Genomic DNA, 20,596 nt, shown 5'->3' with positions numbered 1-20,596 from the left:
AATGGAACCCATTTAGGCTACCCATGAGCATTAATACATAGAGTCAGGAAGAAGTACTTTAGAAACAGCCTTTATTAATTATTCTTGCAGAGATGGGGTTTGGGGCTGTGGGTCTGTGTGACTGTTTCTGGGGATTCACTTTTTATTTTACCTACCTTTTGTCTTCTGCATTCTCCTTACCATTGTCTCCTGTTCTTCCCTCAGACTCGTCCCCCAGAAACAGTCCCACGGACCCAGCCCCAAACCCTATCTCTTAAAACTTAATAAAGGCTGGTTTCTAAAGTACTTCTTCCTGCCTCTATGTATTCATGTTCATGGGTAGCCTAAATGGGTTCCATTCAGACCTTAACATTAAGTATTTTACTGGTATGTGTCAACAAGATTCAACAAGACATTTTCACCTGGCTATACCCAATGTTTAGATCTGTTGTGGTATTTATGCAAATTAGCATCTGTAATTAGATTATGCACCGTTTGTCCATGTTAACAAACAATTAAAAAAAACTTTTAATACATTTTTTGTTTGTCTTGATATAAGTAATCAACTCAGTAATTTTCATGGTGATATCTAAAGGTTAAAATTTTTACCCTATTCATGTGAGAAAAATAATGCATAGGCGTATGAATAGGATATATTTGGGTCTTTTTCTGAACTTTCCCCTAATGGGATTCTTCGGGGCTTTTTTTTCCCTTACTCAGGACATATTGAGGATACAAAATCAGTTGAGTTTGATTCTGTTGCAATTTGGTCACAGTTGACCCCCATTTTGGCTTAAAACGCCTGGACTATAACGAAACATTACCATGATAACCACAGATTCAGTCAAAAAAATTTATATTATTGTAATTATTATCCCAGTTATTGGTTCTAAAATAGGCTACTTGTTTACACCTCACACAAACTATGGAAACTCGTTATTAATGGACCATATAGGGCTGAATAAATGCATACAACATTTAAACATCTTTATATTTTATTATTATAATTAAAATGTGGAATTTATTTATTTTATATAAAAAAAATTGGATACTTTAAATATTTTTTAAACCTTTCAAACAAACAAACAAACAAGGTGAATGTATAGGCTAAGTACCAATTAATATTATTCAGTTTCAATTCAAGCATATTTCTTGGAGCTCATGAAGATTGTCACAAAATCTCTTTTATGTTCAGTAAAAATTCATAAATACAAAGACATTTCAAAAGCTTATCAAGCAATGGGAAAGTTATGGTAAAATATCTAGTGAAATGCCGAACAGGTAACAGTTCTTTAAAGTCAACACTCAGCAGATTAAAACATGAGATTGTGCTTTATAAGCTAAACGCTGCATATTTTGTCTTTATAATTTAAACTTTTTTTTATGATAATTTCCAAGAATATATTTTACATTTATAATGAAAAGGAGTAAATTGAAGACAAATGAAACATTTCAATAAGATCATTAAAAGGCCCGTCAGGATAAGGCACATATTGAATCAAAAGCTATGACTGGTCATTATTTCACATTCACATTTGATATGCTCGGTTAAAATCCATAAGCATCCACTTTTAAGCAGAAAACTTTTATGTACATGATATTTCTCATAGAAAATCGTTTCTACATGTGCAGTAAATGCAGGATACTGAGACCGAATCAGTCCAAGCGGTTTCAATGAGATGTCCAGGTCTCGGATCATCAGTTTCCGTTGAGGATCTTTGAGTTACGGAGCGCTGCTGGCGTTCCCTGAATCTGGAGTCTCGAACAAGTCTCTTACAATGATTTCACTTACTGCAAAGAAGAAGAAAGATCTTTGTTTAGGGGTGAATCTCACATATACTGTATATCAACATCAACATTCGTTATCATTGTCCATCTCTGTTAAATCCACCTGAGGGCAGTGTTGTGTGTGTGTAACATGAGTATTTCCTCTACAGCGGTGTTACACCAGAGACTGAAACTTCGTCATAATTATTACAGTGTTTTACTGTTGAGCTTCCAACCTAAAAGCTCAAGCCTAGTCTCAACTAGTTCCTGAAATACAGCTGGTTTCGTTGACAAAAAGCCTTTCCAATAACCAAACACATCTATTAATACAGTTTAAACAAACAACAAGTTATTTACAATATGGCTTTCATTACGCATATGTAAAGAAACAGAGCATACAGTGAGAGCTATAAATATATTTAAGCCAGGAAAGGTAGATGTGTGCATTAGGACAAGAATCTGTTTGAGCAAAGATGAAAGACAACACACACACACACGCGCGCACACACACACACACACACTAACCCGACCCCTAAACCTACCCATCACACACACACACACACACACACACACACACACACACACACACACACACACACACACACACACACACACACACACACACACACACACACACACACACACACACACACACACACACACACACACACACACACACACACACACACACACACACACACTCTCTCTCTCTCTCTCACTCTCTCTCTCTCTCACACACACACACACACACACACAACTTTCTGCATTTTTACATTTTCAAAAAAAACTCATTCTGTATGATTTATAAGCTTTTTTTCCCCATGGGGATCCGCTGGCTGAATACAATGACAGACACAAACTTGTAATATATATTTGCATTTATTCTTACATTCACATTCGCAGTTCAACCTCAGTTAGGCACTTAACAACTTCAAGGCCCGAAATTTGAAATTGCAGTGACAGATTTGAGAAGTTGTAAGTGCCTAATTGAGGTTGAACTGCGAATGTGAATGTAAGAATAAATGCAAATCTATATTACAAGTTGTTTGTGTCTGTCACTGTATTTCTGTGAATGGCATTTTACACATTTGTGACTATTGTCTGCGAGTGCAAATTTCAACATTCAACTTCAGATTTTTATTTGACAGGTTTTCACACTGGAGCTGTGAGTGTAAATGTTCACGTGACGTACACGTACGAATATTTATTGTACAAGTTCTCAAATTCACATACGCGCTCTCGAGTTTTGCTACTCTTTTACCTTCATGCATTTGGCTACACATAATGTAACCTGTACACACACTCTCTCTCTCTCTCTCTCACACACACACACTGGCACTGAAGGGATCATGAAGCCGGACAACAGCACTCACTCATCAGGGGTGTTCAGTCCTCTGCACCTGTGCTCTCCACACGCCACTGGTGCGCCAGGTAACGCAAATACTACACAAGTTCTGTCCTGGCACGGTTTGTTTAATTATAATTAATATTTATAATATTCCATTATAATATTTATGATATGTAATTAATTATTTAATCTGAACCCTGTTTTCCTATTTATTTCTTTTAAAAATGAAACAATTATTTTATGTATTCATTTATTTTTGTTATTATTTCATTCATGTTATATAGTTTCATGTGTTGTATTTTTAGTGTTGTTTTTTTTATGAATAAATTACACTTTCTTTTTTTTTTTTTTTTTGTCACTTAGGTCTCTTCACACAGTGAGCACAACATCAGTCTATGTGGCCTAAAATGTGGATCACTGGCTTTGGCAGGAAATGCATTTAATGACTACATAATTTCAAGTAATATCAATTATTTTCTCACTCAGACACAAACACCAAAACTATATGTACCTACAGGTCAATTTGCACATGCTGTCACTCTTTTCAACCCTGTTAAACTTAAGTTCAAAGCCTAACATAATACAAAAATGAATAAGAAATGTTCTACATTTCTACTGTAATACCATATTGAAATATATTCCAAATCTAAAAAATCAAATACTATCAAAACAATTAGATGTAGCTGAACACTTACATCAGTCTTTCAATTTCATTACCATCTATTCAAAAGGGGAAACTTTTAAAAAGAAATGTGACAAAAGAAAACACTGTATAATGCCACCTGTTGTTAGGGGAAATGTGTGTTTGTTGGGTGAAACTTTTGCTAGCGTTCTGGAAGAATGACTTGATTTGAGACGTATGAAGGGTTTTGGTTTTGAATGTGAGATAAACTGCTGGGCCGAGCTGAAAGTTGGTAAAGAGAACTGTGTGAAGAGTTTTGAAGAAGTCACCTTAGTTTTGAGAAATGTGTCCTAGCAATTGTAAAAAAAAAACAAAAAAAAAACTGTACATAAAATTGCATCAATAAAATTGAAATATATTTATTTCTCACTCTACAAAATACTATGGAAGTCAATGGAGACCATCAAGTGTCTGGTTACCGGCAACATTCTTCAAAATATCTTCTTTTGTGTTCAGCAGAAGAAAGAAATTCATACAGGTTTGGAACAACTTGAGGGTGAACTGTTCCTGTAATAAATAAATATATTCTACTCTATACTATCCACAGAAAATCTATACTATCCACAGAAAAAAACTAAGTTCAAGGTCAATCAAACTTCTACTTTCATTTAAACTGTCTTCCAGGCTAACAGTAGCAACATCTAATGTGAAGTATGCAAGACTGTCACAATACAGCTGCGCAAAACTAGCGGCGGATTAGCCTTCACGTTATATTTAGCTCGTTCAGTGACTCCATGCAATGCCAGTATCCTCTTTCCCACTGCACTGCGGGACTAGAGACTATAATTAGGCCCAAACCAAACTGGCTTCCAGACACTAGGGGTGGCAGCTGCTAGTTTTCTAGAGAGTAAACAAAAATCCTGGCTAGCATATGCCACAAAGTTAGTGCATATTCTGTTAATGTAGCTTGGCGTGAGTTACTGTCCCAGCATGAGACACGGTCAAAAGCGTGTATTGCATGTAAACAGATCATATGGTCTGGAATAAACAGGTACAGTCACACAGTAATACTAGGTGTTTGTAATAATATTACCACTGAAAATACTTTTGAGCCGACCCTTAGTTTGTACAAACAAACAAATCTCATTTACAGTAATGCACTTACAATTGCAATTGCAATCTATAGGAAAAGGAGAGTTTAAAAGGATAAATGTGAAACTTGTATGTTAAAATCTTCATGTCTTAAATATCTTGAATGTAACTCGACACCCTTGTCGACACCCTTGTCGACACCCTTGTCTCATTGTTTATACAAACTGAGAAACAGGTCTAAATGAATTTCAGTGGTAATCAGCATTGTTCCCTTAACTTCATTAATGTAAAACGGTTCTCGTTGGAGTCTTACCATCATCGAGAGTGATATCCTGTAGGCCTATGGACTGGAAGCCAAGCTCTTTCTCTTCATCTGGTTCCTGTTTAATATCAAGGCTTTCTCCACCTTGTGGCAAACTGTAACGTTCGCTGGACTCCTCAAGAGATGTGCCTGAAGGTTGAGGGTCCATCAAGCTCTCTCTGATAGACGGTGAGTTGGAAGGCACTTTGGCAAGAGTAGGCTGCTGGGAAAGAGGAAGCACCTGGGAAGAGGAGGACTGTGGGAACTGCACCCGATCCAGACCAGATGTTTCCACATTTGCGCTGGTTAGAACAGAAGAACTGGACACTGAGATAGAGCCACGGTTGTAGAGATTAGGAGTGTGTTCTGAAGGGATGCCTTGGTATCCTTCACCTCGGTGAGACCTGGGTTGCTCTGCAGGGATTTGGGATGACTTGCAGCCTTGCAGTGAACCCCCAACCATTGGAAGACTAGGTTGTCCTTTGTAAGACAGATCCTGTTGAAGTTTTTGGTACAAAGAGTTGTTGAAATCCACCAGTGAGAACATAGGGTGGAGGTCTGCTACGGCATCGAGGCTTCGGTCTGCCGGATGAGAGCGGCTCAGATGCAGATCCTGAGGCGAGTAGCAGAGATGGGCTGAAGACGGAGACCCTTCGGTCAGCAGCCACTGCTCGAGAGGCTGGACCTCATCTGAAGAGATTGAGTCCCCAGTGGTGCTGAGACCTGTTGGGGACGTGGCTGGATGCTGGCCGTTGGTGTTAAGGTCCGGCCTCATGCCAAACTCCTGCTTCACATGCACTGCTTTGGAAGGAGGGTGTTCAACACATTACAGATTAGCTTTGTGGACATTTATTCATCTCTCAAAACATTTGAAAATGTATATATTATATTGTCCAATTGAGTCCAGTTCTATAGTAATCTAAGGCCGTTTACACCTGGTGTTAAAGGATTAGTTCACTTTCAAACAAACATTTCCTGATAATTTACTCTCCCCCATGTCATCCAAGATGTCCATGTCTTTCTTTCTTCAGTCGAAAAGAAATTAAGGTTTTTGAGGAAAACATTTCAGGATTTTTCTCCTTATAATGGACTTCAATGGCAACCAACGGTTTGAAGGTCCAAATGTCAGTTTCAGTGAAGCTTCAAAGGCTCGACACGATCCCAGCCGAGGAATAAGAGTCTTATCTAGCGAAATGATCGGTCATTAAAAAAAACAAAAAACTTTTTAACCACAAATGCCCATCTTGCACTATCTCTGAGATGGGTAACTATCATTACATCATCATGTTGGAAAGGTCACGCGTGACATCGTTAGACATCCAGCACACGTAAGGACCATTTTAAACAATAAACTGACACAAATGCATATAAATATGTCATTCAACATAAAATAACTTTGAACGGTCCTCCTACTCCAAAGTTGTAAACACTGAGTCGGTACTTCCGACTACGTCACGCGTGACTTTTCCAACGCGATGACGTAATGCGTGGCGCATCTCAGAGATAGTACAAGACGGGCATTTGTGGTTAAAAAGTATATATATATTTTGAAAATGACTGATCGTTTCACTAGATAAGACTCTTATTTCTCGACTGGGATCGTGTAGAGCCTTTGAAGCTGCACTGAAACTGACATTTGGACCTTCAAAATTGGACCATCAAGTTGGTTGCCATTGAAGTCCATTATATGGAGAAAAATCCTGGAATGTTTTCCTCAAAAACCTTAATTTCTTTTCGACTGAAGAAAGAAAGACATGGCCATCTTGGATGACATGGGGGTGAGTAAATTATCAGGACATTTTTATTTGAAAGTAAACTACTCCTTTAAGATGCGTTTTGGTCGATCGGATCACAAGTAGACGAGGGAGACACATTCCCGTTTACACCTGGTGTTTTAATCGATCTCTTTTGTCCACTTTCAACCACTTCTGTCCTGATTTCTTTGAGAGGAGAATGTTTACACATGAGGTCAGTAGGCGGAGAGTAGATGGTCTTTTGTGGCTGTTTGAACACATTCGACCACATGAGTGTTTACCCTATGAAAGCAATCCGGTCAAATGTGTTTTCAACTACCTCTAAAAGTGGTGGAAAGTGGACAAGCTCAAAACGTTTTAGACCCTGTTTACACCTGTATTTGGTGTTGTCTACCTGAGATCCTATCGACCAAAACACATCTTAATACCAGGTGTAAACAGGGCCTCAGTCTCAGACAGCATGGCATATTATACACACTATACGGATTTCAAAGTTTTCAATCTCCAAAACTAGAAGCTCAAATTTGATTGGTTAGCCTCTACCCCAGGTGTTGCCAACCCAGCAGACCTTCAGTTCTAACCCTGCTCCAACATTCATGAGTAATCCTGAACACCTTGATTAGTGTGTTTGATTAGGCATGGAAATAAACTCTGCAGGGTGGTAGCCTTCCAGGAGCAGGGTTGGCTATCCATGTCCTACACAAATTCGTACACAGAAATGGTCTTTTTTTCTTTTTCTTTCTTTTTTACAAGCTACCAGGCTCCTACAACGAGCGCTTCAGAACATCTATTAAATCTGTTCAGAGTTTTGTTTGAAACACCTAGGCCTTGTTTCTGCCTGGTATTAAGATGTGTTTTGGTGATCCGATCACAAGTCATCAGCTGAGACATTCATGATTCCACCTGGTATTAACATATTAACTGTGACTGATTTTGTGGAAGTAAACAGGAAAGTGGTGTGTCTTTGTGCAACACAGTGAAGTTTGAATGACTTGTCTTAGTGTGCTATCTCATAACACGTGTTAGGTGAAAGGACGATGAGTAGTAAGTGCTTCAATGCGGTCCGAGACACACTAAGGACGGAGCGTTTCTACTACTACAAAGGCTTTTTGTGGTCACAAGTGTTTTTGACTACCTCTGTATGTGGTTTCAGTTTCAGTGAAATGTTTTACACGTTGCTAGAGACTGTTCCTTACATGAATGAGCTACTCCCGGGGTCTATTTTAGATTGACCTGAGGTTGGTCTTTGATATATTAGTCAGACTGCCTCTTGCCGTCGAACTGGCAGTTCTTGCCACCAAAGTGGACCAGAGTTGCTGATAGTTCTACTCGCAAGGACCATTACCTGAAAGATAGGTGAAGAACTGTGAGACACTTCTCTTCCTTTTGCCATTGCTGACATAGAACTGCACCTGGGTGGAGGAAGCCGTGGTTTTCTTGTAGTACGGAGGAATCTTTACCACTATGCTTGTCTAAACAGGAATGGGAACACATAAGAGACACCTGTAATTATAGATCTCAATGGGATATGCATTTAACAATGCACATATGCCATGTTGATTAAATAAATTGAGGAATATCAGTGTTTTATTACAACAAAATCAATAACTTATTATGCTCACATTTTGACTCTTCTCTTGTAAAGCCCTCACATCGACCTCCCATTGTGTTTTACCATCTGTAATGGACAAAAAAAAGACATTACAAAGGCTCTTTTGTTATTACATAACAAACTGTCATCCAAAATGTATTGCTAGATTACTGATCTAAAAACAGCTCCAAATTAGAGCAGAGAGCCATGGGCTGCGTCTGGAGGTGTAATCTGGAGGTACTGCATTCGCCATGTTGTCATTATCATGTGATCTACCGGCGTAAGTTACGTTGCTTCACTGCCATTCATAAATCCTCTCCCGTGGCCTCATGGGATAGGAAAGTGTCCATCATACACACACTTCAGAATCTCGCCGGAAGCAGTAGGTCATCCGGGTACTTTTAGCCTGTTCTTTTATGAGTACTGTGAATTCAGACATACTTCTTTTGTCACATGTTTTTGCCTACTATATTAGGTAAGTATGCAATTTCGGATGCAGCCTAGCTGTGTGTCAGGGTTATGTTTGATCTGTTTAAGGGTACGTTTACACGACAATGATATGCTTAAAACGTAGACGTTTTTCCTTTGAGTTTTCCACGAACAGACAACACCATTGTCAAAATGATCCCCATTCACACGGATCTGTCAAAACCCTGTATTCTGCTGCCAGGCCATTAGATGGCGATGAAACACTATAGACTGAACAAGTAATATGAATATGCATAACGCCATCGATTCCACAGATTCACGTTTTATTGTTTACACGGAGACGCTGTTGTCGTGTAAATGAACGGCAGAAACACACAAAAAGTTGTATGTTTTTAAACCGGTGTCGTGTAAACAGCCCCTGAGTCTCCTGGGTTACTCAGTGTGTAATTAGTCATGTCAACTGTGTCTCATTTCTTTGATTAGTTCACTATGTATTTAAGCCCTGTGTTTGGTTCAGTTCAGTTCTGTTATTGTTGCGCCAAGCTTGGTTGTTCTGTTCCTGTCTGAGAGTTTGTTCCTGAGTTGTATTGTTTCCTTTTTGTTCTTGTTAATAAATTTAAACTGCTGCAATTAGATCCTCTTTCTCCTCGTCTCTGCAACCCGCAAGTTAAACTGTGAGAATAGTTATTGTAATAGATGATTTCACTTACCAGAGCTCTTTTCTAGAAAGACCACTATTGATTCTGGACTGATGTTTTGGCCTGTTATAAGCATCTCTTCTCCTCCAGTCACAGAACCACAGGCGGGACTAAAGCTCTCCACTTGAGGAAGTTCCTGAGCTAAGCGTTGAGCTAGTCAACAGAGAAAAACAATGGCTGTAAATTGCAGAGGAAATGTTTATCAATACGGTTCGGTGACATTTTCAAATTTAGATTATTGTGGCTTTTAGTCAATGTCTGTTAACTTTGTGGCCTTCTGTATAATGTATTTAAAACTTTTGAAAACTATTTTAAATATTTAAAGTTTTCTTTTACATGTTTAAAATGTACAATATTTCTCTTACAAGGAAATGGACCAAATATTTGGATGACATCATCTTGTTCACATGGACATATACAATTTTGATCCAGGAAATGCTCTCTAGAATGAGGATATTCCTCCACCAATATCAGTTGACTTAGACATGCAATAACTAGCATATAATATTTAACGTATTCAATGCATGTTTTCACATAGGAAATCCACATAAAAAAAACTCACAGCATTCTATTGGTACGGACGCCACCTGCAGTGACAGCACTTTGCCGTTGTGTTGCGGGATATGAACACGAAACACGGTGCGCACACGCGTGTTCTTACGCCCGATATCAGTCTCTCCCTTACGCAACTCAATGTCTGAGTTTCGTAGCTTCAGGATCCCAGCACAGTCGATGCTTTCAAAGAAAGATGACAGAAGGCAGCCATTAAAGATAGTCAGTTAAATTCTGTTTATTTAATAAAATTGCAAGTTAGCAAGTGATATTAAACCAAAGAGTGACATAAATGGTGCTATTTGCTGACAGTGGCTCAGAGCAACTCAATATAAACTATTAGCTATAACTCACATTTAAAGTCCCCCTGTGGTGAAAATCCAGCTTTTAAATGTTGTTTATATGTCATGTGGTGTTTTTAAAATGCTTTAAGACAAACCATGTGTAAATTCATAAGTCGACACCATTGCTGAGTATTTTCTGCTTAAAACTGCAGTGAACCAAAGACAGTCTCAAAAACACGGTTTGAAATCGCTGGTGTTTCTGACGTCACAAACTACCTTGTAACCAATCAGATCAACGTGCCGGCGGGCTTTAGCATATCGTTAACAGCGAACTAGCATATCATTAACTATGAAGCAGTGGAGTCTCAATAGAAGCCAGGTTATCCCAGTATATTTTTCTGCTGTAAGGTGTTTCTGTTGGTTGCTGTAATCTATAGTAATATCTTCAGAATTACTGAGAAGTCTAGTTTCAAATGTAATTATTTTGAAGTGTTGGTGCTTAATGTAACACTATCTAGTCTAAATGATAAATCACGTTTGACATTTGTGCTAGCTACTGTATACAGGCCACCAGGGCACAATACAGACTTTATCAAATAATTTGCTGACTTTCTATCAGAGTTAGTACTGGCTGCAGATAAAGTCCTAATTGTTGGTGAATTTAATATACATGTAGATAACGAAAAAGACGCATTGGGATTGGCATTTAGAGACATTCTGAACTCTATTGGAGTTAGACAACACGTGTCAGGACCTACTCATTGTCGTAATCATACTCTAGATCTAATATTATCATACAGAAACAATGTTGATGCCGTTGAAATTCTGCAACAGAGTGATGACATCGCAGATCATTATCTAGTATCGTGTAAACTTCATTTAGCCAAGGCTGCAAAGCTGAATCTGTGTTACAAATATGTTAGACCTATCACTTCTGCCAATAAAGATTGCTTTAATAATAACATTCCTGATGAGTTTCATCTCCTCAGAATCCCAGATAGCTTAGAAGAACTTGATATTGCGACTTGCACTTTAGACACAGTTGCCCCTTTGCGCTAAAAGAAGATTACATTAAAATAGTCCAACGCCGTGGTACAACGAACACACTCAGGCACTTAAGAGAGCAGCCAGAAAAATGGAGCGCAACTGGGAGAAAACAAAACTAGAGGTATTTCGCATTTCATGGAGAGAGAGCACAATTACGTACAGAAAAGCCTTAAAACGGCTAGATCTGCTTATTTTTCGACTCTCTTAGAAGAAGAAAAAACACAACCCTAGGTATTTATTTGACACGGTGGCTAAATTAACAAGAAATAAAGCTTCTACTTTTGAAGTTTCCAAAGAGCACAGCAGTAATGACTTTATGAACTTCTTTACTTAAATGATTGATAATATTAGAGAGAAAATTATAACTATGCAACTGTCTACTACAGTATTGCATGAGACAGTGCATTGTAGTCTCCCTGAGGAAAAATTCCATTCATTCGTTGCAATAGGAGAGGAAGAATCAAGTTAAAATCATCTAAATCAACAACATGTATGTTAGACCCTATACCAACTAAGCTACTGAAAGAAATGCTTCGAGAGGTCATAGATCCTCTTCTTAATAAAAAGTACAACAAGGCTCAGTACTAGGACCGTTGCTGTTCACTCTGTACATGCTACCCTTGGGAGATATCATTAGGAAGCATGGGATTAGTTTTCACTGTTCTGTCGATGATACTCAGCTCTATATCTCTTCGCGCCCTGACGAAACTTGCCAATTCAAGAAATTAACGGAATGCATAGCTGATATAAAAATGTGGATGACTAGTAATTTCCTATTGCTTAATTCAAAAAAAAAAAAAAACTAAAAAAAAACAGAGTTTCTACTGATTGGACCAAAAACCTCTGCACGTACTAACCTAGAATACTGTCTAACAATTGATGGATGATCTGTCAAGTCTTCGTCATCGGTTATGAACCTGGGTGTGCTCTTTGATACCAATCTTTCATTTGAAAGCCACGTTTCTAGCATCTGTAAAACCGCATTCTTCCATCTTAAAAATATATCTAAATGACGTCATATGCTCTCAATGAAAAATGTGAAACTGTTAGTTCATGCGGTCATGACCTCAAGGCTAGATTATTGTAACGCTATTATGGGTGGTTGCCCTGCACGCTTAATAAACAAACTACAGCTGGTCCAAAACGCAGCAGCTCGAGTTCTTACTAGAACCAGGAAGTGTGACCATATTAGCCCGATTCTGTCAACACTACATTGGGTCCCTATTAAACATCGTATACATTTAAAAATATTGCTGATTACTTACAAAGCACTAAATGGTTTAGCTCCGCAGTTCTTGAGCGAGCTCTTAACGCATTATAGTCTTTCACTTCTATTGCGATCTCAAAACTCTGGCCAGTTGATAATACCTAGAATGTCAAAATCAATTGCAGGCGGAAGATCCTTTTCCTATTTAGCACCTAAGCTGTGGAACAATCTTCCTAACATTGTCCAGGAAGCAGACGCACTCTGTCAGTTTAAATTTAGACTAAAAACTCATCTCTTTAACCTGGCATACACATAGAAAGTTATACATTCCTATAATTCAAATCAGTTAAATGATTATTAGGCTGCATAAATTAGGTCAGCCGGAACTGGGAACCTATAACACCTGATCTACTGGTTACATCATAAGAAGAATGGCATCTACGCTAATGTTAGTCTTTCTGTTTATTCTGAGGTTTACTGTAATCAGCTGGATCCAGGCCATAGCCAGACCAGATGGAGGACCTGCACCTATACACGACCACAACGCTTCCCTGAAGTGTCAGCAGAGATTGCGTCAACTAGACTCTCATCGACACGACATCCATCAGAACAGAACTGAACTGAGCTGGACGATGACATCACGGTTTACTCCAGAGTGAATATATATACATAAAGGAACTAAATTAATAAAATTTTTACAAAAATTAAACATTACTGAACGAACTTAAGCTGGACTGTGACGCTATTTTCTTCTGGAAACAAACTTTTTTTCCTGCTATCTTTGTAAAACTGCTTTGAAACAATCTGCATTTTTTCTGGTGATTGTTAGAAGGCAGACTGAGATGGCGAATGGGAATATGGTTCATGTAACATTAGCAACACATTATTAGCTGTTTTTTAACATAGTCAAGCAAAAGGCTAATCATATTAATTAGCGTTATGTGTCCGACGTTGTAAAGAGCGATATCTTTGTGCAGTGTTTACCTCAGTAAGTTGACAGAGTGTATCTCTGAGCTGGTGTGAGTGAGTGGAGGTGGGGCCAATTTGCATATTCATGGTGCCGCGTATACTAAATGAGGCAAGGGCTTAGAGTTGCATTCAAGCTATTTTAAGGCATGAAGATTTTTTTTTTCAAAGGATTTTTTTTTTTTTTATATGTAATTGTGGTGATCAAAGATGAGATTCAAAGAATAAAATCATTGACTACAGGGGGACTTTAAGTAATTTCACTTTGTCGTATGCATTCATGAGACCTGCATATACTCAACACAATCACAATATTGAAAAGTTTCTATTAAAAGCCTAGACAATTTGGTAGCGGGTTCCACTGTAGAAAGTATCTACTCATAGTCAGTCATGATTAATTTGTTTCTGTTAGAAAAACTGTCAGATAATAAGATTGGTACCATGAAAAAAAGATTGATTCTATACTGTCATGTTGGCTCCCATGAAGCAATCCACTCCAGCTTTAATTAGGGTCCTGATATAACTTGAGTCTTCACCTCGTTTGAGTGCAAATCATTTTAAACATATTTTATTAAAACTACTATTTATTCCCTGAGGGGCAAAATTGAACAAAAAATTAAGAGTTCTGTTCTGTTCTGAATTTCACATATTTTCCATTAAGAGCTGCCATCTTCTTGTTCTAAAGACTAACCTGTCAGCCATGTCAATATATCATTTATGCAAAAAATCTCTCTCTCCAATGCGTGCAGGTCATGGGGAATGTAAATCAGAGGTTTGTTTGACAGGTACCTGGCACACATGTTGTTTTCAGGAAGGAGAGGAATTTCAAGAACTTTGGTGCTGGATATCACTGTCTCTTGACTCGGAGTCGCTACAGTTTTGCCAGTAATCCTGTGCACTTGATAGAACGGGTGTGGCCTGGTGTAACGATCATCCGCTGTCCCAATGAACATCTGCAGGCTGATGGGTTTATCATTACACCCTATTAGCTACAGATGCGAGAACAAACAATATGAGTAAACATGCAACTGATTATTCCAAATAAATGGTATGTGCCAATCCATCACCCATCAACTCTTTAATGCACTATAGCCCTTAAAGTATTCAAAGTAGCCCACATCAGGCTGGCCTTTCCAGCCAACATTCAAAGTTTGTGTTGAATAACTTTACTTTTCTAGTTTTCAAAGCTAAGAACTTCTGTTCCTCTGATGGCAGGAAAGGTTGTCCATTTTGTGTTATTGGTAGCTAGGGTAAACAAACAGGCCAACACATGTAACATTAGCTTGTACCCTGTTAAAAATACCACACGCTGACTGGATCAAAAGCTCTCTCCATAAGACTGTCTGATATTCATCACATGAATCACATTTATCTTAACTTCTATTATACGCAAATTAGATCATTTATCCAATATTTTAATGTCTAAACTAATACTAGTTTAACAACAAAAAATTATAATGCATAATAATATAAATATAAATAATTAAATACATTCAAACAATAATCTGGTATTTTGGTCTTTTTATTTTTACTGGAGCAGGTGTCAGATGAGCAACAAACCTTGAGGTATGGAACCCATCCTCAATTTACCAGAGTAATGAAAACATCTGCTGTGCAAGTTCAAATTTTGCACAATACAGTTTCTGTGACGAACAAAACCAACACAGAACAAGTAGGCAATGATGGATGAACTACTCCATCAATAATTAATCATAATCAATGGATCACATGTACATATTTCCATTTATAATTCACTAGTGGCACCAAATGGAATTGCAAAAATGACTGTTTCCAAACATGCAACCATGCCCCGAACACAAACCACTGCCAGAAACCTTCAACTATAGGGGAATTTATCAAAGGCTAATGTGAGAGCTGGTGCAAAACCTGACCTTTACAACAGGGTGTCTTCCACAGTCGGATTTAATGGCCCCTCGACTGCCCTCCGTCTCATAATGGGCTCTGTGGTGAGGTTTAGGTTGGATCTCGATCTTTAACTCACATTGGCCACACTGACTGGGCAGAGGACATTCCAGTGGAGGTAAAGATGTGGACCTGAGCAAGAAATAAAGAACAGCAGTGGCTTTAACAAACATAGCTGTTGTTTTTGGGAATTGGTCAATGAAACAGAGCACCCATTGTTATAACCCTGATAACGATGGAGCAACAAGGCTAACAATCTATTATATAACCGGCACTTAAACCAAAGGTTGCAAAATCAAGTCCTATGCATACATGCAATTTACCTGTATAAAGGAGTAGTATTGACTTGTTTGGGTTTAGCCCAAGGGAAGTGTGTTGGAACGGCTAAGAAATGTTCCACTATATCCTCTTTCCTTAAACTGGGCAGGGACACAGCTATGCCCGAGTTTAGCGATGGATTTGCAAGACCTTGGTCTTGAAGACCTGAGTCTTCATGTCCAGGCAACAGAGACGCTTGATCCTGGTGGTGGTTGGTCTGATACGTTCTTCTTGTTTTGGATGGGATGTCTACCTCCAGTGGAAAGGTCTGGTAGGGGGCAAACGTGGCACCACTCATCCACGTCTCCTCAGTGACACTCCCCCGAGGAGAGTGAGATGGTGTTACGTTGGGGGAAAGGTGAGGGGACGCCAAACCAGGAATGACCTCTGCACTGGAATGTCGCCTTTTCCCACATGGCGATGTTGGCCGAGAGGAGGGCCGAGAGGAGGGCCGTGAGGACGAGGAGTGCGGATGGGGACTGAGCCACGTGTCCTCAGTGATGCTGGTGCGGGGCGACTGATACGGTGACAGCGACTGATATTGCAGAGCATGCGCATGATGTTGTTGGTAACGATACCAAGAGTCGTCTCCATATGCAGCCATGCATCCAGGGGAACCGAAGGGGGAGACGAGCGGAGACACTTGAGGAGACGCCTGGGGAGAGGTGAGGGGGGACGGCAGAGGAGACGTCAATGGTGACACTAGAGGAGACGCCAGCCGAACTCGAGCGGCCGCCTCGTTCAGCTCTGCCTCCACATCATCGTAGATGTGCGAGAAGGATTCACAGGACGAGGCATCAGACAACCAGCTGCGGGACGACAAACTGCTGCAGGGGCTGGGACACAGTGAGGACGTGTCTCTATAGGATCCATCCAATGGCAGGAAGAGCTGGTCCCTCGATAGAGACCCAGCACACGCTTCCCCACAAGCTCCTGCTGACTGGCCCAACTGGTGGGTTCCCAGATCCTGGAGGCAGTTGGCTGGGATAGAGGTGATCTGGATGCTGGGACAGTCAAACACCCTGTTGGGAGAATCCATGGGTTGCAGGGAACCAGGGTGAGGGGTGCCATAAGGCTGGTTTGTGTAGCTGTCCTGCTGTTCTGTGGGATGGTTGGGGTCAGACGGAAAGATAGGGTAGGAGTTGGCATCATCATCCGATCTGGGTTCTAGAGTAACAGGAAAATGGTTAATTTTAACACAAGACCCCTTAATATGACAAATCTTGGTTTACACTTAAGGCTGGAATACACTACTCAACGATTTGCCAATGCTTAGATGCCGAAAGTCAATGTATGATGGCCACAGACTCCAATTTTTCATCAGACATGTTTGTTATTTTGAGCCGATTTTAGAACACACAGCTGCGTTTCCATTACCCTTCAAATTACGCAAATTTAAATTGTGAATTGAAAATACTCCCAATTTACTCCCAGTACTCGCATTTACAGGTCACCTGACGTAAGTAACAATCGATCATTCTTTAAAGATGGCGTGGTATGTTTGGACAGAAGACGAGACAGAGTTCTTCATTAAACTCGTATAGGAAAAAAGTATTACGGGAATACTGGATTCTAAACAACAAAGAAATGTCCCTATTTATCAAGAGCTTGAAGCAGATATGAGGGAGAAACACCCAGAAACACCTCATATGTGCCGCTCACAGTATAAGGGTCTTTCCTTGCCTTTAATGCTTGGATAACACGCCTATAATTAAAAATAATAGCTAGTGTGGTGGCTGGGATATACTTAAACCTACCAACATCCCTTGCCATGATTTTTTGGAAGGACTTATCGAAAGAGGGAAAAAAATTACGTTTTAGTCACATAACATCGGTTAATGGAAACGCCGTCATTTCGCAATAGTTTTTTTTTATAACATTTATAATATATAGCAAAAGTTTTGCGCAAATCTGTAATGGAAACACAGCTAGTGTCACGCATCTAGCAACTTTGAAAGACTGGTGTGTGTGATCCTCAGCAGTTTAGTCAGTGTATGATGCCTACTTGCCTGTAGGCACTGTTCAGATGTTAAAAGTCCAGTGTATGCCAGGTTTAACATAAAGTGATTTTTCTTTTTGAGAGAAACAGGATAAAAAAACAAACAAGAAAAAGTATGGTGGGGCATGATTTTGTCCATTGGGAATTCCTTGTATTTACATTGGACAAAAATGGCTTATTACTTTATTACATACGCTATAGTAATCAATCAGACTGTAGAGGAAATAAGACTGAACCATCCAACTCCCATGCAAGCTTGTTTCCACCACTGAATAAAATATAAAAAAATGTACTTGCAACTTTTTTTTTCTCAGAATTTCGTGATATAAACTTGCAATTGCAAGTTATAGGCCTGGTTTCACAGACAGGGCTTAGATTAAGCCAGGATTAGGCCTTAGTTTAATTAGGGCATTTAAGTTGCTTTTATAAACATGCCTTAGAAATAAAACATTACTGATGTGCATCTTGAGACAAAACAATGGCACTGGCATATTTTAAGTTATGTCAGTGCAAGTTGCTTTCAGTTCTTAAAACAACTCAAACATGTATTTCAGTCTGAGACTAGCTTAAGCCTGTCTGTGAAACCAGCGGATAAAGTCAGAATTGCTTGATATAAAGTCGCAATTGCATGTTATAAAGTCAGAATTGCAAGATGTAAACTCGCAATTGTGAGAACGAAAGTCAGAATTGTGAGACAAAAAGTCGCAATTTTCTTTTTTTTTTCATTCTGTGGCGGAAACAAGCTTCCATAAACTCCAGACTCCTGATCAGAGCCGTTTTCCTTTGCACCAAATGATTGGCCAATCAATTCAACGTTGTCTACCTTTATTAAGGTCCATCACTGCATTAACTTTAGGCACTATTGGTTAACATTATCCAGTAGCTCACTCGGACTATGTGAAACACAAGATGAAGATGTTTCAGTTCTTATATTTTGATTAAATATCATGAATCAAACTTTTTTATTATAATGTGCACTGATGAATTGTTATTGTGTACAATGTTTAAGGTCAGTATTGTTTATTAATTTCTTTTGGAAGGATAAATACAATCCAATAACTATATTAGGTTTTAAGTCATCAATGTCCTTTTAGTAAACGATCCTTCAGAGAAAAAAAAAGGGGGAAAAAAAAAAAATGTTGTTTTCAAGAGTGAAGTTATCTTAAGCATACTCCAACAGGCCACACACTGGCATACTGTAGAGCAAACCTCCAGAGATGCTCTTCTGGCTCATTCAGACACGAGCAAACTGACAGAAGTGCAGCAGTAGCTAAACATAAATATCACACACACACACTGATCCACGAGCTAGGGATGCTGTCACACTGATAACACTATCTGTCGACCATAATGAAGTTACACACGCACTCAAGCTTCGACAGTCAAATGCTCAGCAATAAAAACTGAAAGGTGATTTACTGTGAATTTAACCATGTTATCAGCGAGGTTTACCTAAGGATGGAGAAAGATCAATTACAGTGGACAGCATCATTTGCTTAAACAACTTCAACAGTAGCCATTTAGGGAAGTACAGTAACATGCTCACAGTGCCAATATTATTATTAATAATAACTTTGTTATTAATATTAATAATAATAATGGTTATTATTCGTTCTATTCTTATTCTTTGTCTACAATCCACGACAATTAGACTGGCACAAAACATAATGTATTACAGTATACACGCTTCATGTTTTTGAAAGATGTTTCGCATGATTAGGTTTTGACCTTCCTCTTTAAGCGCTTCAACTACACTTGATGTTGCAAGATAAGGAAGTGACTTTCAGTATTTTAACACAGTTTCATATATTCTGGACACATACACAGATCCAAACATGGCCACTTCTGTAAAACATTCTAGCCGCGACTCTACGTCGCTCCCATTATAACCGCGCGCGCTTGCACGCACTTCATTGATTATAATCGGAGCGTTGGAATCGTCGCGTCCGCTGAAAGTAACGTACAAACCTGCGTGGCTCAGCGACTGATGAGAATAACTGCTTTCCCCAAATATCAGTCTGAAGTCCAGTTCCTCGCTGTAGTTAGTAGTCATTGCATTAGAGACCTCAGCTCAGCTCTACTTTCTTCTGTTGAATTACATAAACAAACAAGCCCATGCGCGCGCAAACGCCACTACAACTCTCCAACTTTCTACAAGCGTCACTTTGGTTGACAAAACAGAGATGGTGTCAGCGCGAAAACCCGGAACACACGGTCCAAAATGTCCTTTCCCCCCCCCCACTCAGAAGTTGGTTAGATCGAGCTTCTGATGTTGTTTCTTCCCGGATTGTTGATGTCCTGCCGTGTTTAATAATCCCATGCTGGGTTTTGAGTTGATCTGAAGTCTTGCGGACATGTAGATGGTTGTGGCAAAGTTACATTTCACGCTGCGACTTCAGACGTGACGTCACGACATTTGACAGACTACAAACACTCGAAAAGGAAACGCACGCGCCCGCGCGCGCACGCGGCCACATTTGCAAACAGCAACAATGTAACAAGTGTGCGAGAACAATTCGGTCGCAGTAGAGCAGAGAGCGGTGTGCTTTTATTAGTCGTTTGATACAGTAGAGTAGACGGAAATGCACACATGATCAATTAATACACACTTAGTTTGCAAAGTCAGAATATGGTTGGGTCTCAAAACTTACACACACACAAAATACCATGGTAACCACAGTTTCCGCTTAAAGTTGTTGTTAGTTCTGAAAAATGACCA

At 39.3% G+C, this 20,596-nt stretch overlaps 1 protein-coding gene across 2 annotated transcripts; it reads right to left on the bottom strand.

The window, feature by feature from the left end:
- Positions 1–1,007: 1,007 nt before the first annotated feature.
- On the bottom strand, positions 1,008–20,311 carry nfatc3b (nuclear factor of activated T cells 3b). Of its 2 annotated transcripts, none has more exons than XM_082159645.1 (10): positions 19,846–20,311; positions 15,884–17,045; positions 15,530–15,692; positions 14,427–14,626; positions 10,144–10,316; positions 9,594–9,734; positions 8,486–8,541; positions 8,209–8,335; positions 5,122–5,910; positions 1,008–1,770 (listed from the first exon to the last, which is right to left on the bottom strand). In XM_082159645.1, exons 1-10 carry the CDS (start codon positions 19,928–19,930, stop codon positions 1,703–1,705), a joined length of 2,964 nt encoding a protein of 987 aa, XP_082015771.1. In that variant the 5' UTR covers positions 19,931–20,311; the 3' UTR covers positions 1,008–1,702. The 2 variants fall into 2 exon arrangements, with proteins under 2 accessions (XP_082015771.1, XP_082015772.1); XM_082159646.1 differs by having other exon boundaries at positions 5,122–5,907.
- Between the last annotated feature and the right edge of the window lie 285 nt (positions 20,312–20,596).

The sequence above is a fragment of the Leuciscus leuciscus genome (assembly GCF_965113295.1).
Source record: "Leuciscus leuciscus genome assembly, chromosome: 25".
Classification (NCBI taxonomy): domain Eukaryota; kingdom Metazoa; phylum Chordata; class Actinopteri; order Cypriniformes; family Leuciscidae; genus Leuciscus; species Leuciscus leuciscus.
The sequence above is the reverse complement of the archived record's forward strand: the minus strand, read 5'-3'. Positions and strand labels throughout refer to the sequence as shown.